The 22,241-nt window shown below is 51.9% G+C and overlaps 5 protein-coding genes and 2 non-coding genes across 7 annotated transcripts; 3 read left to right on the forward strand and 4 right to left on the reverse strand.

Annotated features, from left to right (window-relative positions):
• Positions 1-36: 36 nt before the first annotated feature.
• Positions 37-1,906, reverse strand: SCP_0104090 (Pantothenate kinase; the record flags this gene model as incomplete). Its single annotated transcript, XM_027752646.1, has 7 exons — positions 37-127; positions 191-284; positions 336-397; positions 461-680; positions 731-1,655; positions 1,707-1,772; positions 1,823-1,906. The coding sequence occupies 7 exons, from the start codon at positions 1,904-1,906 to the stop codon at positions 37-39; spliced, it is 1,542 nt and encodes a 513-aa protein (XP_027608447.1).
• A 395-nt stretch (positions 1,907-2,301) lies between these two features.
• SCP_0104100 (Probable coatomer subunit) lies at positions 2,302-5,604 on the reverse strand (the record flags this gene model as incomplete). Its single annotated transcript, XM_027752647.1, has 11 exons — positions 2,302-2,540; positions 2,598-3,009; positions 3,063-3,301; positions 3,354-3,488; positions 3,540-3,637; positions 3,690-4,189; positions 4,241-4,419; positions 4,471-4,604; positions 4,654-5,105; positions 5,163-5,321; positions 5,374-5,604. 11 exons carry the CDS (start codon positions 5,602-5,604, stop codon positions 2,302-2,304), a joined length of 2,778 nt encoding a protein of 925 aa, XP_027608448.1.
• Positions 5,605-6,781: 1,177 nt separating this feature from the next.
• SCP_0104110 (Casein kinase I homolog hhp1) lies at positions 6,782-8,063 on the reverse strand (the record flags this gene model as incomplete). Its single annotated transcript, XM_027752648.1, has 4 exons — positions 6,782-6,878; positions 6,929-7,572; positions 7,637-7,911; positions 7,964-8,063. The coding sequence occupies 4 exons, from the start codon at positions 8,061-8,063 to the stop codon at positions 6,782-6,784; spliced, it is 1,116 nt and encodes a 371-aa protein (XP_027608449.1).
• A 1,646-nt stretch (positions 8,064-9,709) lies between these two features.
• SCP_0104120 (Chitin synthase 2) lies at positions 9,710-13,584 on the forward strand (the record flags this gene model as incomplete). The annotated part of the gene is made up of 23 exons (XM_027752649.1): positions 9,710-10,374; positions 10,432-10,573; positions 10,629-10,699; positions 10,750-10,857; positions 10,914-10,960; positions 11,014-11,076; positions 11,135-11,174; positions 11,229-11,301; positions 11,361-11,396; positions 11,453-11,603; positions 11,663-11,735; positions 11,790-11,838; positions 11,896-12,024; positions 12,077-12,154; positions 12,211-12,300; positions 12,358-12,414; positions 12,473-12,603; positions 12,661-12,806; positions 12,869-12,883; positions 12,937-12,973; positions 13,029-13,286; positions 13,341-13,454; positions 13,515-13,584. The coding sequence occupies 23 exons, from the start codon at positions 9,710-9,712 to the stop codon at positions 13,582-13,584; spliced, it is 2,643 nt and encodes an 880-aa protein (XP_027608450.1).
• A 367-nt stretch (positions 13,585-13,951) lies between these two features.
• SCP_0104130 (Lysophospholipase NTE1) lies at positions 13,952-19,447 on the forward strand (the record flags this gene model as incomplete). The annotated part of the gene is made up of 24 exons (XM_027752650.1): positions 13,952-14,036; positions 14,107-14,204; positions 14,260-14,493; positions 14,547-15,258; positions 15,310-16,116; positions 16,169-16,285; positions 16,346-16,411; positions 16,463-16,621; positions 16,679-16,967; positions 17,019-17,039; positions 17,094-17,454; positions 17,504-17,659; positions 17,709-17,750; positions 17,802-18,044; positions 18,098-18,149; positions 18,199-18,350; positions 18,404-18,433; positions 18,485-18,599; positions 18,651-18,725; positions 18,776-18,789; positions 18,841-18,897; positions 18,952-19,082; positions 19,137-19,212; positions 19,271-19,447. The coding sequence occupies 24 exons, from the start codon at positions 13,952-13,954 to the stop codon at positions 19,445-19,447; spliced, it is 4,269 nt and encodes a 1,422-aa protein (XP_027608451.1).
• A 1,672-nt stretch (positions 19,448-21,119) lies between these two features.
• SCP_r0104140 lies at positions 21,120-21,230 on the forward strand (the record flags this gene model as incomplete). Its single annotated transcript, XR_003546559.1, has 1 exon — positions 21,120-21,230. It is a non-coding gene; the product is annotated as a 5S ribosomal RNA (ribosomal RNA).
• A 494-nt stretch (positions 21,231-21,724) lies between these two features.
• SCP_r0104150 lies at positions 21,725-21,835 on the reverse strand (the record flags this gene model as incomplete). The annotated part of the gene is made up of 1 exon (XR_003546560.1): positions 21,725-21,835. It is a non-coding gene; the product is annotated as a 5S ribosomal RNA (ribosomal RNA).
• Between the last annotated feature and the right edge of the window lie 406 nt (positions 21,836-22,241).

Consider the following 22,241-nt stretch of genomic DNA (forward strand, 5'->3'; position numbering starts at 1 on the left):
ATACACGAATGTCTGGTCCTTCCAGCGTCTCGTATCTCATGCTGGAGCATCCTCGTCCTCCTTACCAGGTAATGGCATGCCTCGCTGGCCCTCCCCGATGTTCTTGATCCATCCTCCAATGGCTCCACTGCCAGTAGAAATCCTTGTCAGCCAACCTCAAGACAGCGTGAGGAAGTTAGATATCACGTACAGGAAGCCCTCATGCCGCAGGAACAGCGCCCGCTTTGTACCCTTGCTCCAGAACCTGATAGCGTATGAGAGTGTGCTGATTGTTGCCGCATAACCTACGCACGTATCAGTCAATCGCACAGGCGCACATAAACTCGGTGGCGCACCTCTGATGTAGAAACCACCAAAGTAGATCCGATCTAGGCCATATTTTTCGGCATTCATGTATCTGAGCAAAACCGAGATGTCAGCACCATCTCGGCCCTTCGGCGACGATAGGCACGAGACGCACGCTATCTGCCCTATGTTGTTGGATACTGCATATAGCAGGCTCTTGCTGATGTCCTCGGGTGAGAACGAGCCCTTCGTGCCGTTCTTCTTGAACACCTTGCCGAACGAACTGGCGATCATCGTCGACTTGAGCCCGAGCTTGCTGTAGTCCGAGCCGTAGATGTCGCCGACGAGCATGTCTACCTTGGCATTGTCACCCTTCTCGGAGAGCTCCAAAATTTCTGTCGGTCCCGTCAGTAGCCGGAAGGCAGACACTACCATAAAGACTCACCATCAAATGTAGTTGCTGGTGTGAGTAGACTGAGTAGACCCCACAGCGTACCGCCACCCAGACTCGTCCCGCTGACACGCTCATACGACCCGTCCTCGTTCACCTTGATGATCGACACGCCTGACCCGATGTTCACCAGTAGACACGGCAGCTGCGGCGTCGGATTCTCCACGAACGTCACCGCATACTTGGGTGGGTCCGGACTTGGGCGCTCGAGCACGCCAGCATGCAGCAGGTGGTACGGATGCGAGACGGAGTGGATGAGCTCGTCGGAGAAATAGTACACCTCGTCCGGGATGAGCGTAATGAACTTGAGGCCCTCGATCAGGCACTCCATCTCGTCCTCCCTGCGCACCTCGACGAAGAGCTCGTGCTCGAACAGCTCGTAGAAGCGGTGCGCGCCGCCCCCCGTCGCAACGATCTTTACGCCGCCCCGCATCTCCGCAACGGAAACGCCGTTCAGTTTCGCGGAGCGCTCGATCAGCGCTCGCACGAACGCGACGCACTCCTCGATGTGCTCCGTCTCGAACTTCTCAAAGTTCAGCTGCCCGCCCGGGAAGTGCTGCACCGACACGCGCCGCAGCAGCGACTCGTTCAGCCGGCTGTGGTCCAGCGGGTCCGGTAGTGACACCGACGCTGAGGCCAGCGGTGGGGGTGCGAGGTGCACGCCCTGCCCGTTGTTACCATTTTGTGGGTCCAGCACGGCGGGGGTCAGTGCACCATTCAGCTTGTAATTGAGCTTCGCGAACAGCGGTGGGGGTGAGGGCTCGAGGGGAAGAGACACATCTTCTGGGGGGGAAGCAGACACGGGCGTCGAGAGGTTGCTGACGGTGGTGCTGGAGCCTCTTGTCGCCGCTATCGAGGGCGAGCCTGGCGGGTGAGGCGAGCGGGTGAAATACACCACCTTCGCGAGCGACCCCCCGATCTGGAATGGGATGATCAGCAGGGGGATGGCGTGCTCGAGCGAGGATCTTACGTCTACTGCAATGTGGGACACCGGCTCGATGTAGTTGGGTAGGTAGATGCCTCGGCTGTCGCGGGTCTGCGCACGGTCAGATATTCGCTCCCCAAATCCCCCTAAGCTGCACGCACATCTGGGGACTCCTCCTCTAGTATCACTGCGCCGCGGGTGTCGACCTGGATGGTGGTCGCGGTGGGCAGCGACGGCACTGACATCTTGAATGGTGAGTATTCACTGCTCCTGAGCTGGAGGTGGTCGTGCGGAGTCAATGCTAGTCTTTGTCGGACTAGTCGGATATGGCTGCGCTGATGAACAGTAATATGATACGTAGTCTGAGAAGTACGCTGTCGTACGACAGCGATGTAAAATGGAGTGCAGGCCTGGCGTCAACCATAATACTTGAGCGGAGGGTTCCTGGCAGAAAAACCGAGGGGAACGAGCACCCGCGGATGGACCTTACATAGCCGACGACCGACTCTGACACGGCCATGAGTGCGTTCTCATGCCATCGCGCGACCACACAGCCAGAAGGCACAGAGCTCTCTCATGCGCACCCTGAGCCTGTTCCGAAAAAATAACATAGATTCTACGTGCATACACACGTTCAGTGTCAACCACCGATCGCGGCTACGACCAGGTTGCACGCATCCTCCTGCTCCGCTCGCACACCCAGCTCCAGCGTCACACCCTGCGCCTTCGAGTAGGTCATGCGACACCGCACCAGAATCTTGCCACCGCCGCCCGCGACCAGCCCAGACAGCTGCAGCGTATGCACCGTCGGGTTCTGCGGATCCTCCGTCCCACCCAGCGGTTGCATGTTGAGGATCTCGATGATCGAGTCACACGCAGCTGAGCAGCAAATCAGAGATACGTTCACAGGTCGCACGAGCGAAATAGCACACTCGCCTTTCATAGATTCCATTGCAGAGAGCGAGAATGTCTCTGTGGCAGATCCACCGTCCCGCAGGCGATCCCACTCCGACGCGAACGTGACATAGCTGGGGACGATGTAATCTGCCGCGGCGAGCTCTGTCTCTTCGAGCTGGTACTCGTCTTCGTAGCCCTCTTGTTCTGGCTCGCCCGTCGAAGGATCCAATTCCTTGCTTACGAACTTGAGGATGCATGAGAACGAGGTGGTTGCATACTCTGCTGGGCTATCGCGCGTGAAGGAGACGTAGACAATGCCTGGAGATGTCGCTAAGGAAAGGCTCGGCAGGGGTATAATGAAGTCTTCTGTCAATCCCGAATCTGCTTGCGGCTGCATAATCACAGATACTTGCTCCAGCACAGTATCCGGAATGGTGTTCGATACATTAAACTACAACGCGCGCCGTGAGCCCATGAATGTTTTGCGAACAATAACGCACTTACCTGGAATACAATATGTTCCTTGTATATGTGCTTAACACACGAGACTTGGTACTCAGTCTCTCTCTCAGTGAGCTGCGCAGGCTTGATACTGCTGTGAAGGACGGGGCCGTACGACGCAAGCTCTGGGACCTCCGCCAACTGCTGGATATATGCTGATTGTGTCTCGGCAGATGTCTGCGGCGGAGGCGTCGCCGCTTTCGATGTCGACGGCACGCCAATGGTCTCCAAGCTACTTGGACCTTGAAAACTTCGACATCAGCACTTGCCACTGGAATAAGGGTGCGCACTCACGAGCCGCCTCCTTCGCTGCTTGCGCTCTGCTGATCTTCGGTACTGATGACACGTCGAACGGTGTCGCCAGAGCGTCAGTGTCGCTAATGTAAGAGACCAACTTGGACTCCAAAGCGGGAAGGGAAAACACAGACTCTGGAAACCCGCGGTCAATCTCAGGCACGAACCACACATCGAACATATTACCCTCTTTGATGTATGTTGCAGCAAGACTGGGTGCATCGTACACTTTCAGATACATGGCAGCCCGATCACGAACCTCATCATCGACGTCGTCCAAGCATCTACGCAGCTGTAGTCAGTGATAATACATAAGCATAATATATGACCGCTTACCGATTGAGAAGAACGTTAACACTCTTGCCGAGTTTATCGTCCAGGCCGTTCAGCCCAAACTTCGCCAAGCTCGACACAGCAGCAGCGCGGACAGTAGCATTTTCCAATACGACACGGTTGTAGATGAAACGAATGTACTTCGTAGGCTGCGGAGCCTTCGGGCCCTCCATGCCGACCAAATGCAGGATACGAACGGAGAGTTTGGTGAACTCGCAATCCTCAATGAACTCACAGAGATGCGAGAGCGCCTGCTCCTTGCATTCGCCGATGAACTTGATCATATCGAAGATTGCCTCCACGACCGCGCGCTTGAACTCGTATCCGCCCTCGTCGCGCAGGACGCCGGAGAGGAAGGAGAGCATCGAGGCGTGTTTCGCGGGGAACTTGAGGCAGAGCGACCGGATGGCATCAACGATGATAACTTTGAACTCGTCACTGATCTCGCTCATGAAGCCAGTGATTTGCTTCATGAGACGGTCGACAGACGCTTCGTTTCCAGTCTGCGGACTGATTGAGACTGCATCAATGAAACAATAAATAGGAATGCAGACCTTCAACAAGGTAGTGATTGCGTATGTGGCTACGCTCCTGTTCTGGTCTGAGATCAGGTTCTCCAGGTCCATATTACATGCAGCGACACTTGAAGGGTGGGTTAAGGCCAGCGAAGCGAGGGTACGAGTAGCAGCAAACTTCAACGTGGGCTTCGGCGAAGAGAGGAAAAGCTGGAGCACTGCCGATATCCTATGAATGACCAGAAAAAGTAGCATATACCCGTACTTACCCGCTATTGGTCTTGTCAGCTGTGTTGGTGTTACATTCTTCATCTCGCAGATGACACGGGCGGCTTCAAGGTTGACCATGTCGCTCTTATGCCGCAACCAGCCCTCGAGAAGGTCGAACATCTGCTGCTGCACACTGTACGAAGAGTTGAACATATGACGGGAAGTACACGGATTTGACGTACTTAGGATCCTCTTCAATGACCTTGGCTGCATAGCGGATGAGCATACAGAGTGCCATGGGGTTTTTCAACGTGGTGCCGGCACCAGACTTCCCTCCGCCCAATTGTTGGATCATCTTTGTGACAGCCATGCGGTCCTGCTGGCGGATGAGATAAAGTAGACCCAAAGCATGATATTGTGTGATGTAGCTCGTCGACGGAACAGGCTGGTAGCCGCTGTTCGAAGTACCAGAGGAGCCGCCCCAGCCAAGGTAGGAGCCCGAGGTGTTGCCACTAAACATCGACACAGACTTTGGGGTCACGGCTTCCTGCGCTTCATTCACCCATCGTTTGACTACATCCTTCGCTACCGGGAATAGATGATATGCAGAGACAAGTGCGGCGGACGAAATGGATCGATTCTTGTCGACTATGGCCGCCTTGAAGAACCGTTCCACGCCTTGCGCCATGGATGGCTTAAGTAGTCAAAACCTGAGTAACATTGATACGGCATAGAACCCGAGAAAACATACGTCTATAATCCGACAGAGTGCACGAATAGCGTTCGGCCTATAAATGACTTCTGAGTTGGGTTGCATGTCTTTCATGATACTGCTGGTGACCATGATGACATCTTCTGCCGTAGTAGCCAGTTCCTTGATCGTCAAGTACACCATTTGCCGGAGAGCACTCTATGTCCAGCAGGATCAACAGACTGTTAGCACCACGACCATCGGAACTCACATCTTTATGCTGGAACAACTTAGTCGTCCCAAAGAACAGCGTCGTTGCCTCCTGCGTCCCGAAGGTCTCCCCAATGTAGAGCAAGTACACGATCCGGGTGAGCAGTGCTCTGCATTTTCGGGGACTGATGGGGGAATCGTTGAAGACACGGGCCTCCTGGATAACGGTCGTTTTGTTGTTATAGTATGTGCTGAGGCCGTTCTCCTCGTCCTTTTTGGTTACGAGAGACATGGTTGCGGCGGTGGGCGCGCCCTTGAGCGCGACGTGGTCGGTTTACTCGACTCGGATGCACTGCAAATACAAGCGCCGTAACGTATCTCAGCACGTGATCCAACGCACTCAACTTCGAGCGAAGCTCAGGATTCAAGCAGTACTTCAGATATGTAGCAACCACATATATCTCAATAAACTCGAGCCTGCGTACGTACGTGAAGTGAAACACAGCGATTACAGGAAATGTATACTACGATCAAAGGGCTTGCGCGAGAGCGCTGTAAGTAAACCCGACTTGAACGAGAGTACAGTAGTCATGCGCCTGGTCATGGTATAGAGGTGAATCAACAGGAAACGACGGTGACGAGGATCTGCACAATACAGACATTGTATGAGTGGTAGCAGAATTCCTTACCCCCGTTCCTGCTTCAACACAACGCGCCTAAAAACCAAACCAGACGCGACGCCCTCTCCTATCCTGCACGCTCTCCTCGAGTCCGACGAATGTCGGATCCGAAAAGATGGAGGAAAAGAGGACTATAAGATCAAGCATCCATCAGCGAGGAAGAGAGCCGCGTGTGGCGATGGTGGCGATGGTAATGGTACAAATGGGAATGGGATGGATGGAAGTGACTGATATAGCGGGTGGAGACCATTATCATTATGTACGGCGCGAGGGGAAACGATGTATGGCGAATGGAAGAAGGCGGTCGGTCCTCGTCGCGCGCAAGGAAGACACGAGAGAGGACAAACGTGAAATAAACAAGCGTCCGTACGGAAAAAAACAGCAGGCAGTATCGCGAGAGGCGGGCGACGCGAGTACCCGGATCCCAGGAGCTTAGCGCCATCGGGTAGTCGGAGAGGGCCAATGAGGTGGTGAATGTGACGTGAATGAACAAGCCGACGACGTGCGAGAGGGAGGTGACTATGTCGAGGATTTGGATTTGCCACGGACGCAAGATACCGGACGTTCTCCCTCGACGCATCCTGTTCATCCCAGCGGCCTGTCCAATAGGCCATCCCTACGCGAGCGCTTCCGACCAATAGAATTAACCGACAACCAAGGGGTTCCAGACGCGACATCGACTGAACCGCAACCGAGCAAACCACCACTTCACCTGCCCTCCGCCCCCCATGCTCGGCCTAACCCCGGGCGCGCTAAAGGGACTCAACCCCCGACTCCTCCTAAAGCACTTTACCAGATATCATTGTCCCGTCCCCTGACGCGCTGCTGGCCAACAGCACCTGGCAAACCAGCCGCCTGCTGCTGTTGACGAGTATGGGAACGAAGCCTGGAATACAGTTCAGCAACAGCGCGGGTTAAAACAAATTATCGGCTCACATCCGGTCGCTGGGACGGTGCGCGTCGTCCTCCTCTTGGACGACCTTTCTCCTAGCGGAGACTCCCTTGGCGCTGGTGCTAGCGCCAGCATCGTCCTGGTTCCTAACACTCCAGTCGAAGACGTAATCGTACTGGTAGCCCTCGCGGACAAATAGGTCCCGGAACAACTTGCGCAGGTAAGAGTAATCGGGCTTGTCGTCGAAACGGAGCGCACGAGTGTAGTTCAGGAAGATGCCGAACTCGTTGGGGAAGCCACGGCAAAGGAGATCAGTAGGAGTGGTCATCTTCTTCTCCATGATCCTATCATACTTCTGCTTCTTGGTGGCAGCCTTCAGTCCTTGCCAAGGGAGAGAACCGCGAAGGAAGTACATGAGGACATAAGCTAGGGACTCCAAGTCATCACGGCGAGCCTGCTCCACACCCAAATGGGTGTTGATCGAAGTGTAGCGAGCAGTTCCCGTGAGGTTCTTGTTCTCCCTGTACGGAATGTGCAGGTGAGTCTTGGGGTCCCTGTACTTCTTAGCGAGACCGAAATCGATGACATTGACTTGGTTGCCACGCTTTCCTATACCCATCAAGAAGTTATCGGGCTTGATATCACGGTGAATGAAGTTGCGGGAATGGATGTATTCGATTCGTGAAATCTGACGTGGCGCAAGGACAATAAGTGGAACAACACACAATTTAGGGGGAGCAAGGTGTGCATACCAACTGATCAGCCAGAAGTAGTACGGTCTTCAAGCTGAACTTGCGGTTACAGAAGTTGAAGAGATCCTCCAGGGATGGCCCCAAGAGATCCATCACCATGGCATTGTAGTCGCACTCTGTTCCGAACCAACGGACAAAAGGAACACCGACACCACCGGCCAAAGTCTTATAGACCTTCGACTCATACTCGAGCTGGGGGTGCTTCGCCTTAACGGACTCCAACTTAATGGCAACCTCCTCCCCGGAAATGATGTTAATTCCGAGGTAAATGTCACCTGTAACGTGCATCGGTTGAAAACGACTAGATGTGAAAACAAAGCGCCTCACCGAATGAACCAGAGCCTATCTTCTTCCCCAACCTATACTTCCCGCCAACCCTAAGATCCAACCTGTGTGCATTCGGATCGTTGTTCGGCATTTGAGACATTATATGCTACGTGAAGGAAAAACTAGGTACAATGTGTCAGTCGAGTGGACAAGGGACGGGGAGAAGGAGTAGGAGAGGAGGACGAAGGTGGAATTCAAAGTTGAAGAAGGGGCTAAGGGCAGGTATAGGTGCGGATGTTGAGAAGCAAGAGTTGTCAAGCCTGGGAACGCCGAACACAGCATGCTCCACGGGTGCCGACTAATGTCTGGCCACGCACGATGAGGACGGCAGGGTCCTGCAACTCCCACTGCAACTGCAACAATTACGTTCCGTGGCGCACACTGTTACGGCGGCGGGCGAGATGGGTGAGGCGAGCACGAGGCGACAGATCATGCGATACTGGGCAAAATGAGGAAGGAAATGAAGAGAGTACTCACCAAAGACGAGTAGAGAGTGGATAAGTGAGTCAAAAGTGGAGGATAGTAGATGAGAGAGACGGTATTTATGAGGGGTTGCAAGGGGTTGAGTACAAAGAGACGGAGACCGCTGGACACAGGCAATGTGGCGGACTGGGCACCGTGGGAACTCCTCCTTTTTTGGTCGCTTTATTCTGCACCATCGATCGGCTGACGCTCATCAACAGCGGTTCTTCTCCTCACGCCTTGCTCAACTTCGTCTCGAAAATTGTTTTCTGATTGACTTTAATTGCTCAAGTTCTCTTCCAATTTCTCTGCGTAGACCAGGTGGAATATACCGCAGCAGGTTCCCAGGCATGACCAGCGCTCAATTTGCCGTTCGAGAACCTGCTGCAGCCTTTCTAACCCCTCGGGCATAACCAGTTTGATTGCTAAGTCCTTGTGTCGCAGTTTCACCTACAGTCCGGTCTCGTTTCTTTTGCATTCAATGTTTGACCTCCAACCCCCTGCTCTTTGCCTCTAGGCCGTCGCATACATTGTACAAAACTCGATTGAATGCTGAGCCATCCCGATCGATGCTCAAATTCCGACTTCCTTCGTTGCTGAAACGCTTTGGGCTCCGGCCGCGCTACTTTGGCCCCCTGCATCGATAATCTGCAGTCGTGTCCCGACTTTCTCCCGGTGGACCAGATCATCTGGATGCAACTCCTCCCCGGACCACAACATTCAGAGTCAATTGCGCTCCACGCTCCGATCCTGCAGCGCGCAGCCGATCTTGGGCACTCGCGATGGAGGGGCGTGTCTGCGCAGATGGGCCTTCTCAAAATTTGTCAGGTTTCATTTCGTCTGACCATTCGGCGCCATATGGTAACACATACGCCAGAGCATCCTGCCGGAGCTTTTTACTTCAGTTCGGTGCTGCGCATCCTTGACTCCACATGTCGTAAAGTCTCTTCTGAGTGTGAATAACATCGTTACATACGGCGTTCTCTGCTTTTTCAAGTTCCCGTCGACTCTCCGAGTTCGACATTTTGAGAATGGCGGCCGGGGTGACCGTGGTGGACTGGATGATTAGAAGTTGCCATATGCAGCGATGCTACGCCAAGCGCCGAATGCTATAGCCAACACCCATCACCTTCGTTTCTGTTAGCAACCCTCGTCTCGCTGGACAACGCGATCCCCTTCGTTCTTTTGACTCTCTCCGACTTTCTAGACGGCCATTCTCTCCCTTCTTTTCAAATCACACTCTTTGCTGTGTAGATCCATTTCCGTGATCAGGTGCCGGAATTAATGGCTTATCGTCCTCAACCTCAACACGATCGCTACAACAGTCCACAACCGGGATATGCCTATGCAGACTATCCCCCCAGCACTGGAAGCGTAGTTCCCGACTTGCCTCCTGCCCCACAGCACCAGCAGCGCCAGTATACCGCTCCACAAGAGGTCTACAACCACCACGATCACTATGCCGACTACGATGCTCAGTTGAACTGGGACTCCAAATCTGCGAAGTCTTTCCAGAGTAGCTACGCAGGTTCGCATGCCCACCTCAACCCCCAATATGAAATGAGCCAGGTCTCCTTGCACAACCTCCCTCCAATCCCTACCATGCCCTACCAGCAGAATTATCCGCCTATGCAGCAGGGAAGGCCCGGCGTCGGCTGGTCCGCTGCGCGGGAGATGCTGCTCAAGCAACGGGTGGTGCGCAAGGTCGAGCTCCAGCAGGGCAACCTCATCCTGGATATGCAAGTTCCTTCGCATATTGTCCCGAAGGGAATGGACAACGTCGAGGAAATGACCAAGCTGCGCTACACGGCCGCGACGTGCGATCCGGACGACTTTATGCGTTACAAGTATTCCCTACGGCCGTATCTTTACAAACGCCATACAGAGCTGTTTATTGTCATGACCATGTACAACGAGGACGAGGTCCTGTTCGTGAAGACAATGAACGCGTGAGTGTTGTGCCTAAATGGTGCTCATGCGCGCATACAGTCTGAGCCATCCAACAGCGTTATCAAGAACGTAACTCATCTTTGCGGCCGCTCGCGCTCCAAGACGTGGGGTGTGAACGGTTGGCAAAAGGTCGTCGTTTGCATCGTATCTGACGGTCGGAGCAAAGTGAACAAACGAACACTCCAAGTTCTATCTCTGGTATGACATTTGGTTCTTAGACCAATCATGTTTCGATGTTAAGATCGTCCGATAGATGGGGTGCTATCAGGAAGGTATTGCGAAGGACTCTGTGGGCAACAAGGACGTTACGGCCCATATCTTCGAGTGAGCAATCATTTGAAGTATCCCGAGGCAGTTACTGACTACTACCATAGGTACACTTCCAATGTTGTCGTGTCTGAGAAAGGAGAAGTATCTATGGGAGCTTGTCCCGTTCAAATCATCTTTTGTCTGAAGGAACAGAACAAGAAGAAGTTGAACAGGTAGATGAAACGATCAGCCTTTCTGTTGACATCTGTCTGATGGATTTGTCTTCCAGTCACAGGTGGTTCTTCAACGCCTTCGGGCCTCTCATCCAGCCTAATGGTAAGGGCTCTTTTTTAGATACTACTGTACTCATATTCTCCTGTTGTCATCAGTCTGCGTGCTGTTGGATGTGGGAACGAAGCCAACTAGTACATCCATTTACGAGTTGTGGAAGTGTAAGCGCGGTCCAGCTGGTACCGATGTTCAAATTTCCATCTCAGTCTTTTTGTGCAGGTTTCGACAAGCACTCCAATGTCGGCGGCGCCTGCGGAGAGTCAGTCAAGATGAACTCGTAGTGTACTCTGTGCTCACGTCAACATATACGTAGAATCTGCGTTGACACCGGAAGAGGTTGTTCTCTGCTTCTTACAAGTCCGCTGGCGGCGTCGCAGAATTTTGAGGTATGCATGATGCATGGTGTCTACGAAATGTTGCTCATTTCTTCGTCTTTCGTTGATAGTACAAGATCTCGAACATTCTCGACAAGCCATTGGAGGTTTGCCGGTTGATACTGTGCCTTGTCATTATTGTTGACGCGAGTGTGTTGTCCAGAGTGTCTTCGGTTACATCAGTGTACTTCCTGGCGCATTCAGTGCGTACCGTTACAAGGCTCTTCTCAACGGTCCGGATGGTAGAGGGCCATTGGCATCGTATTTCAAGGGTGAAGCGATGCACGGTGGCTCCAGTGGAGCCGGGCTGTTCGGTATGCCGTTTTTCGCACCGTTTTCGATTTGCATGCTGATCGTAGCGTGCTTCATTCAGAGCGGAATATGTATCTTGCCGAAGATCGTATCCTGTGTTTCGAGATAGTAACAAAGAAACGGGAGGGCTGGGTGTAAGTATCGTGACTGTTCATTCGTCGATCTTGGCTTCGCTGACTGTCGATTAGTTTGAAATATGTGAAGAGCGCGAAAGCGTCCACCGACGTGCCTACTACTGTACGTGGGTTTATATATTCAAACTCGTGCCAGGGATTGACCTGAAGGCCTTTGCAGGTCCCAGAATTTATTTCTCAACGCCGTCGCTGGCTGAACGGCTCTTTGTTCGCTTCCATTCACGCTACTGTGTTTTTCTGGAAGATTTGGCCATCGGGACAGAACTTCTTTCGAAAGATTATTCTTCAGGTTTGCTATTTTTTTAGCTAGACTTTCAAGCTTGATCTGACCACAGATGTAGCTCGAGTTCATCTACAACGCAGTTCAGCTACTATTTACATGGACGTCACTCGCGAATTTTTACCTGGCGTTCTACTTTGTAAGTTCCGCGTTAATGCCGCACTCGTTGAGATCTTGATTGGTGTGGAATTGCAGTTGGTTTCCTCCGCTACCTCGAGCACATCAAATGCGTTCAACTTCCTGAGCGATAGCGCCGGACAGGACGTATTCCAAGTGTTCTTGAAGGTGAGACGTCTGCTCCAATGCCGAACGTCTCGGTGTCTAACGCTCATTCTGTCTTAGCTCTACATTGCGCTTATCTTCGTCGTCACTGTGTGTTCCCTAGGCAACAGGCCTCAGGTATGCATACGCGTCACCCGTCGTGGTTGATGACATCTCACAGGTCCTATGTCTTCAGGGCTCGAAGTGGATTTATGCGCTCTGTATGGTCCTATTTGGGTTGTGTAATGTCATCACGTTGTGGTGTGCAGGGTACACCGTCTACATGGCCGTTCCGCACACTGTCGCGGGTTGGAAGAACTTCCCTAAGTAAGTTCACTTGACTGTTATTTAGATCATTACGTGATTTACAATTCTTGCAATTAGTCTTGTGAAGACGAACGCGCCATTCCGGGATATTGTCATCTCTCTCGCTGCTACCTATGGCCTATACTTCATCGGATCATTCATGCACCTGGAACCGTGGCATATGTTCACATCCTTCTTACAGTACATGTTTCTTCTCCCTAGCTGTAAGCCTTATCCCCCTGTATTTTTCTGTTTCTACTTTACTGAGCGGACCGTTCCATTGCAGATGTGAACATTTTGAGTACGCAGATTTAGCTGAACATTTTTGACCTTGATTGATCACAGTTGTTGCAGTGATGTATGCCATGTGCAACTTGCACGATGTGACATGGTCCGTCACCCTTACATACTACGCGTTGTCCTCCATTCGAACTCTTTTTATGTAGGGGAACGAAGGGAGACAACGGCTCCGCGAAGGACCTTGGAGCCGCCAAGAAAGTCAAGGGCGAGAATGGCAAGGAACTCATGGAAGTGGAACTACCCACTGCCCGGGAGGACGTCGACCAGCTCTGGGCTGCTTCACGTCAGGCGCTCTCTGTCAAGGCTCTTGAAGAGAAGCAGCATCGAGATGCAGCGACGAAGCAAGCTGACCACGATCGTAGCAGCCGTACGAACGTTGTACTTGCATGGATTGGGACGAACATGTTCGTTCTGCCTTCTTAATCGGAAGCTCTGTTTGTACTCACAGGTATAACCAGGGTCATGATCCTGGTCTTTACCTCGAACCTTTTCATCCACTGGGTCGACACTCACTTCACCAGTGAAGATGGGGCGCCGTTCAACCCATACCTCAGTTTTCTCTTCTACTGCCTGTACGTTCTCTCTTTAAATTGCGTCTGTCGTGATTTACGCATGCTAATGCTTGTGCACAGCGCTGGCTTGTCTGCTATTCGTTTTCTGGGATCGGCCTTGTACCTACTCCTTCGACTCGTTGGTCATTAGATACCCTGTATGATCTGAAATTTCGTTGTACTTCTTGTTTTGTCTGGTCAAGATTGTGTCTTCGCTGGTTCGGCAGATACTATATCGGCGGATTGTCTCTATACTTATATGTGGTTTCTTCGTACTTTTCCTCGTGCAATATACCCCGGATATCGATCTGAATCTTGTGACTTGAGCTCGCAGCGGTGTGTGCTGAGTGAGCACGTGCTAGACGCGACTGGGGATCGGGCGCTACGTGATGTCGCGCACGTTGGGCCCCAGCGTACTTTATTGCACCCTGTTTCCTGCAGTTGCACCATGCGGAGACTTTGATCACTTCATCTCGTGTAACACCAACAGGAAATTGAGCAATAAATCTAGCTGTGCCATGTCCACTACGGACGGCAACGCGACCAGCGGAAGCGGAAGGCATCCACTCATTCTGCTCTTGTCGGCGTTCTTCTGGGTTATATGTGCGTCCAGAAGCGGAGTCCTTGGGAAAATTGCTCGAGTTAGCTCACGCGTCTATTGTACCCCCAACAGTATGGCTGCTGTCGTGGGTGAAGGCTCTCATTGGGTTTGCAACTATCACTATACCCAAGTGCATCTACGCGATCCTGTCCTACTCCATGACCCTCACGGTACGATGCCAGAACGTACCAATTGTGTACTCGCTGAACGTCTTCTTGCTGTCAGTTGAACTTCTGGTCGTTTGCGCTCATTTTCGCTCTGTCAGCTGTCGTACTGAATTATTGGATACGCTTCCGATATCTCAACACGTACACTAAACTCAAGGAGCCACCTCTAGTCAAAGCAGATGCCCAGGAGCTCCATCCTGATGTTAACACTCCCGAACAGGCTCCTGCGTTCCACAATTACTTGGATGAGTTTTTGCAGGCGGTACGGGTGTTTGGGTTCCTCGAGAAACCCGTACGTTATGCGATATTTTCTCAGACTAGTGCTAATAATGGTAATGATGTTAGGTGTTTCATGAGCTTGCGCGACATCTGCAGACACGGCGACTGATTGCAGGCGACAGTCTGTCGCTCGATCAGGACAAGAGCTTCTATTGCGTCATTGACGGTAGTGTGCAAGTATATGCACGCACGGGACAACCTCGCCATGAAAATAGCCGTGGTTCATGGGATAATGAGGACATGAACGGATACCAATTATTGAACCAAGTAGGCCCTGGCGGGACGCTCTCTAGTCTGTTCACTATCCTCAGCCTTTTCACGGAGAACGTGCAAATGAGCTGGCAGGATGGAGAAAAAGCGGATGAAGAGCTGGAGTCGGTCGGTAGTCCACCTTCTGCGCCACCTCGCTCTCGTACTCATCGGTCAGATTCTGATGTTTCCAACCTTGATCTGACCGGAGCTACGCCTTCGAATATAGGTTCACGCGAACGTCGTCAGTCAGTGTCTTCGGGAGGATCTACTGTCCATCCTGTTGATGTCTCGTCTCCCGGAGAGCGCTCCAGATCTGGCGATCCAGGGCTCGCTGGGGTATCTGCGGCAACCTTTCCTTCCCTGCCTCGTCCGCATATGAATGCATCGGCATCGACTACTGACACAGAGTCTCACTATGGCGTCGTCGCTCGGGCCACTGAGGATAGTACTTTGGCGGTTATACCTGCGGAAGCCTTTCGTAGGCTCACCAAGAAATTCCCGAAGTCCACCGCTCATATCGTGCAAGGTTCGTCAGTGCTGTGTTCTTATGGTCGTTACCTTATTTTTGTATATGCAGTCATTCTGACTCGATTTTCGAGAGTTACGTTCAATGCTGCCCATAATTATCTCGGTCTAACTACGGAAGTCCTGCGGACTGAGAAGGCTATCAACGATATTGCTTGCCACCCACTCCCTCCGTCTTTTTATGAGAGCGGTCTCAAACATCTTCGTCAGCGATTTGACGGAGTTGGTCTCTCCAGTGATTCTGATACAGAGAGTGACTTCTTCAGCTACGCGTCTTCCTCAGCTAACTCATCGAGAGTCTCACTTACAGCCTCTAACAAAGTGCAAGATAGTCTCGCTCCTACGTATTGGGCTCCAACCACTCCTTCGAGGACTCCAGCTTCCCATTCGCAGGTGCAAGCAGGCGACCTGCACACTTCTACTGGGAATACAGGCGACATCTATACCCCGCTAACTCGCAGAAATACTGTTACTTTACGACATGATCCCCTGACTGTTTCTCGTCAGGGCAATGCACATGGCGGCAAGCGAGTGCACTCTGACGATTTTGATCTTCGCGATGAGGTTATGTCTTGCATTGCCAAGTCCATCGGGCTCATCCAGCCTCCGCTTAGTGGGGACGATTCTGTTGAAGCTTCACCTGCCTTCCCTGCTAGCGAAGCCGGCCGTTCGCAAAGTGGCCTTTTTAAATCATCTTTCGGGTCTCTGTCATTGCTGGAGATGGGCGATGATACTTCCTCGGTGACTGGATCGTCATCCATCGTGACCGACGGGAACATGAGTGGTCTCGATAACGAGGTAGAGATTTTGTTTTTCCCTGCTGGATCAGTACTCGCAAAGGCAGGAGATAGGAACACTGGTGTGGGCGTTGTCTACAGTGTATATGCGGTTGTCACTGAATCTGCTCTCAGGTTTGTTCTATGTGATCGAAGGCTATCTGGACATGTTGTTACCTTCTGAGGGAAGCACGGAACACAACGACGCGAAGCTAAGGGCCACTCCTGACACAGGACTGGCCCATCTCGATGGTGAGCGTTCGAGTAGGCGATACTACGAATCTTTTGGAAATTCATTCGTTGCCAATGCAGGTCGAAAGGATCAGACTCAGAAACCTCTCTTTAGTGTGAAACCTGGGGGTATAGCAGGTTATCTGTGTGAGTTCTTTTCTTCCATCTTTATGAGGTACACTTCATGAGGTATGCCAGCATCACTTTGCCAGACTGCTTCATATGTGGACATCGTTGCCAAGATTGACACCTACGTCGGCTTTCTCCCATCACATGCACTGGAACGTTTGTTGGAGAAACGCCCCATCGTCCTGCTCACTCTTGCAAAGCGTCTTATATCTCTGCTTTCTCCTCTTGGTCAGTTTTCTTGTACTACTCACATGCTCACGGCTGTTGACATGCAGCCTTTGATAGTGCTTCACATCGATGGCTCATTAGACTGGGTGCAAGTCAACGCGGGGCAAGTCCTCTGGCGTCCGAACGATGTCAGCGACAGTTTCTATATTGTTATCAATGGACGTCTTCGTGCAATCACTGACAAAGACGGCGGCGGCATAAACATCCTTGCGGAGTACGGTCAAGGCGATACAGTGGGGGAACTTGATGCCATTACTAGCTCTCTTCGCCGTAATACAGTTCACGCCATACGTGACACGGAACTGATCAGAATGCCGAGGACATTATTTAATGCTATATCATCGAGGTGCGGACGTTCGCTCCCTTCTTGTCCATAGCCTGACCGATGTAGCATCAGAAATCCCCGAACGACAGCCCAGTGAGTTGCACCTACATCTCTCGTCGAGCGTCACCGATCGCTATTTTCATGCAGGCTGTTGAAGATGATTGCTTCACGAGTCCGAGTAGAGCTAGATTCGTCCTCTAGGACACTCCCGTCGGATGTCTCTCGTAACATCAACTTGAAGAATGTGGCAGTCCTTCCCGTGTCTCGCAATGTACCGATCGATGCTTTCGCTCGAAAACTACATACTGCTCTAGAGAGCATTGGTGCACCTACGTTCTACCTGAATCAAGCTTCTGTGTCGGACCACCTGGGCCGCCATGCGTTTACTAGGATGGGCAAGCTGAAGGCCGCAGGTTGGTTAGCGGAGCAAGAGCAGAAGTACAGGATAGTCTTGTATGTTGCAGACTCTCCGGTAAATTCGTCTTGGACGCAAACTTGTATACGGCAGGTGATACACGCGTTTTTTTTTGCCGATTATCACTTACAGACGATGCGAGGCTGACTGTGTCATGGTTGTCGGTATGGGCGATGATCCAAGTATCGGCGAGTATGAACGCTTGCTACTTTCCATGAAGACTACGGCCAGAAAGGAGCTTGTCCTCCTTCATCCAGATCGTTCCGTTGTGCCTGGATCTACTCGTGAATGGTTGAAGGTGAGCATTGTGTTTGCATACAGTTTCCAACACTGAACTTTGTCAACAGAATCGTACATGGGTACACCAGCACATGCACGTTGAACTCCCTGTATGTCCAGCTGCACACGTTACCTTACTTCATACAACTGACTCTGAGAAGGGAATCATCTCATCCGTTACGCGAAATGCATCAGAACCACAAGATCCAGCTGCACTTGCAGCGTTCAAGAACCTGAAGGACAGGGTACAGAGTGGGATACAGAAGTACAGGGGAGGAGTTAGCCTTGCTCGACCACAGCGACCACCATATGCCAGTGATTTTGCGCGGTTGGCCAGGAGGATATGCGGGAAGTCCATTGGCGTTGTGCTGGGAGGCGGCGGCGCCCGTGGTATCTCACATCTGGTAATGATCACTTTTGCACGGTATATAGACAAGGTTGTTTAGGATCATTTCAGGGTGTTCTCCGTGCGCTGGAAGAACAAGGCATCCCAATTGATCACATCGGTGGTACGTATATCTTTAACACTACGCTCGCATGCCTTCTAAGCTTTAATAGGTACCAGTATCGGGGCCTTTGTCGCAGGTCTATATGCGCGAGAAGGTGATCTAATTTCTACGGCAGGCCGAGCGAAACAGTTCAGCGGCAGAATGGCGAATATCTGGAGAATGCTGTCCGATGTTACTTACCCACTGGTTGCATATACAACTGTGAGTGCCAGTGTGAATGGGCAATAATCCATATGCTGAACCGTGTTGGGCAGGGACATGAATTCAATCGGTCTATCTACAAGGTCGGTTTACCGCTTTGTGGTCAACACTTTCCCTACCGTTGACTTTGCTAGGCATTCTACGATCTCCACATCGAAGACATGTGGCTACCTTATTTCTGCAATTCCACGAACATTAACACCTCGCGTATGGAGATTCACGACACGGGCTACGCCTGGAGATTTATCCGTGAGTTGAGAGTTGGCGACATAACTGCCTTTTCTAAGCTCCGCTTTCCAGGCGCGTCAATGACATTGGTGGGCATGCTGCCTCCATTGTGCGACAACGGGAATATGCTTGTGGACGGTGGATATAGTAAGAACTACACAATCATGTGCTGTACTTTATTCACCTGCATCGTTTAGTTGACAACTTGCCGGTATGGATCCTGCGTTTCAGAGTGTTCGAGCAGCTAGACATCTTGTGTTAGGTCTCTACAATGATGGCGATGGGAGCCAGTGCCGTCATTGCGAGCGATGTTGGTTCGGTAGGTGGCAGCTTGTTTTAACCCTGCAGGTAATTGAATTGGACCGATCGACAGATTGACGACAACTCTCCGCGTAGCTTCGGGGATTCAGTGTCTGGCTGGTGGCTGCTTATCAACCGCTGGAATCCATTTTCCAATGCGAGATATATTCCTGCTATCACAGAGATCCAAAGTCGACTCGCATAGTAAGTGCCTCGCACATTTTCGACTGGACTCTTTCATGATGTATTGCTCAATAGTGTGTCGAGCGTGAAAACGCTGGAAGACGCGAAGGTTGCCCAAGGATGTCTATATATGCAGATGCCTGTACAGGAGGTGTGGTATTTTCTTGCTCTACTTTCATGCGTGAGCTGACGGGTATATGCGGTGCCAGTTCGGTACACTGCAGTTCGGCCGTTTCGAGGAGATGCAGAAGAAGGGGTATGATGCAGCTATGGATATGTTAGAGAAATGGGACGAGGAAGGACGGCTGCCTTCCGCGTTTATCACGGGTCCCGCCATTGCAACGGGCAAGAGAAGAGGGAAGAGCGCACGTCGAAACTCGATATGAGTGTTCGGTCATCGGGAGACCGTAACCTTACTGTAGCGATATTTTGTTTTACTCACCGAGATGCTTATCTCTCGTATTTCGTGGAAGATTGGGATCAGACATTATCACGGAGGCAATGCATCGGACACGTCAGGCATCTTCGGATGTCGTAGTGCGAGCCAAACCACGAAGCTTGTCGGACTCTGCTCACCGGGAAGACCGTAAGCACTACGGCCATCACACCCCTAATTAACCAAGAATCCGCTGAAAGTTGGCCAGTATCCTGATGTAGCGCGAGCAACTGAGAATATTTGCTCAGTGAACATCTGCGCAAGCCCGACAAAAAGGAACGCGGGAGTCCATAATCGCCCATATATCCCACTAATCTTGTAACCAGCGAGGTTCGCCCATGCCGCAAGATACGACACCGTTGGAGGGTCGTACGATGGTCAAGCCCCCGCTCTAAGGGATATGTGACAAGCTCCTAAAACAAGCCCGATGCAATGAAGGGACCGACGACCATCCCCGCATTTCTCGCAATCCACAAGCCCGCGGGCCTACCAATCACCACGAATGTACGCCGAAAGCCCTGGTGCCAATGCTTCGCCCAGAAGTCGTGCAGCGAGCACGCCCACCACGGTCTGCCGTGGATCGTTGAGGAGGGTTGCCGACACGACCGTGAGAGCGTCGTATACGAGTCCGATACCGTAGAAAATCAGTAATTTGGCCGCAGCGTGCGTGGCAATAGAGACTGCGCAGCGCAAGATAGGTGGCAGGCGAGACAGGAAGATCGTGCCCCTTCAAGGGATGGGTCTACCGTCTGAGGCAAGAATCACAGAAGTCCACTAGCAGGAGGTTACTTGCGGAGTAGCGAAAGTATAATGGCATGCAAGAAGGCGCCACGTAGACATCACGGCCCCATCCCAGCCCTCTCATTGCCGAAAGCACATCGATTGTGTCCGTTATCTACGCAGGAAAGCACCGGTTACTGGACTGCTTTAGCAATTGTACGCCGTCATGGCGAAGAGAGACAGGTTCGTGCCTTGCGCGCAGTCTCCTCTCTTTAATTTCGACCACTGGCGTGCCGCTTTCGGCGAACGCAAAGTCCAAAAGACTTGTCCATCACGTAGAAAGCAATCATGCCTAGGACGCAAGGGACGAGTAATTGGTTGCACGCGGAGTACGGACGCCACAGTGCATACCTCAGTCTCTAACGGTGTGCGCCAAGTAAAGAAGGGGGATCAATATGCGAAGGTATTTGGGGCGATCCTGGAGGTTAACGGTTCACAGTCAGAGGGCGATGGGACAAAGTCCTGGAAAATGTGGTGGCCACTGTCCAGTCTAAGCATGGTACAGATTGTGAGAATAACAGCAAATAACGCGGAAATCAGCACACTCGTGATACCTCTGCATTCCTTTGGAGAGTAGGAGAGCAGAACTATGCCACGTTTCAAATTTCAGCACCGAGGGCACATTGTCCGATCGCTGCGAGAGCTGATCGGCAGAAGGATCGTAATATTGACAAGCCAGTGGGACGCCGCTGCAGAGGAACACAAGTGAATGATAAATTATTCCGTCATAATGTACCCGGGCCACTAGCACTTGCTACACAGCGGGAACGATATATGGGCTTTCACTGCCAGGGTCGCTCGTTGACCGGTTTATGTACGATCGATAATCCAAGATTACATCCACGGCCATAGGACTCCGAAAGCACCGCATCCCGTCTGATCTGCGCAGTTAACCGGAGTGCCGCCCAGTTAGTACCACGGTGGGGGACCACGCGGGAATCCTGGGTGCTGTGGTTTCTCCTTCGTCTTTTATCTGACCAGTGGCAAACTTGCCTTGCATTTTTGTCTAATATTACCCCTCAAACAAACCTCTCGTTGCATAACTTTGCTCTGCACTCTCATTACAGAGTATTTGAAAAACCTTGACGTGCATCAATGTTTTTCTGGCCTTATTTCCAGCTGCCCTTATATGGCATTTTTGGCTGATCGCCACCATTCATACTCTAACTGTCTTCCACCTAGTAGAAAAGCAATTCTGCGATGCTATTGATGTCGACGTGCACCAAGACGATCCATCAATGTCTTACTGTGTTGTACATATGCTGGAACCCCGGGGAGGTCTAGATTTTGGCTCATTGAACGCGCCTTGTCGTATTGCAGGTGTGGGACCCACTTCTTTTCGCGCCAAAATGTCGCGAGATGCGCGCGAGAAAAAAATGTCGCACGCCAAGGTTTTCCGAATCGTCTATAATCTCAACTAATTTCCGAAAAATTGGGAGAACAAAACCACAGCACCCAGGATTCCCGCGTGGTCCCCCACCGTGGTACTAACTGGGCGGCACTCCGGTTAACTGCGCAGATCAGACGGGATGCGGTGCTTTCGGAGTCCTATGGCCGTGGATGTAATCTTGGATTATCGATCGTACATAAACCGGTCAACGAGCGACCCTGGCAGTGAAAGCCCATATATCGTTCCCGCTGTGCCGACCTTCTAAGTGCTAGTGGTATATCTTGGATAAACTGCAGTGTAATCTCACTGGTGCCAGTATCGAGCAGAATTCACGGGAACGAGCGCTAGCGGTGAAGTTGCGTGGCAGGAACGAACAACGGTGGCATTTACTTACTAGCAGCCCCAGCCTAACTTGCGACGCTCAACTGCATCCTCGTCGACCACGGTGCCGTGTATAGGTGGGATATAGCATAAATGTGAGAGGTTTTGGATGTGCGAACTCAAGTTCGGGTAAGACGCGTACGCGTCAGTGGCGGAAGAATTGCTGTCTCAGTCAGAAGACACGATGAACACT

The sequence above is a fragment of the Sparassis crispa genome (genome assembly GCF_003851025.1).
Source record: "Sparassis crispa DNA, contig_000000F, whole genome shotgun sequence".
Lineage (NCBI taxonomy): Eukaryota > Fungi > Basidiomycota > Agaricomycetes > Polyporales > Sparassidaceae > Sparassis > Sparassis crispa.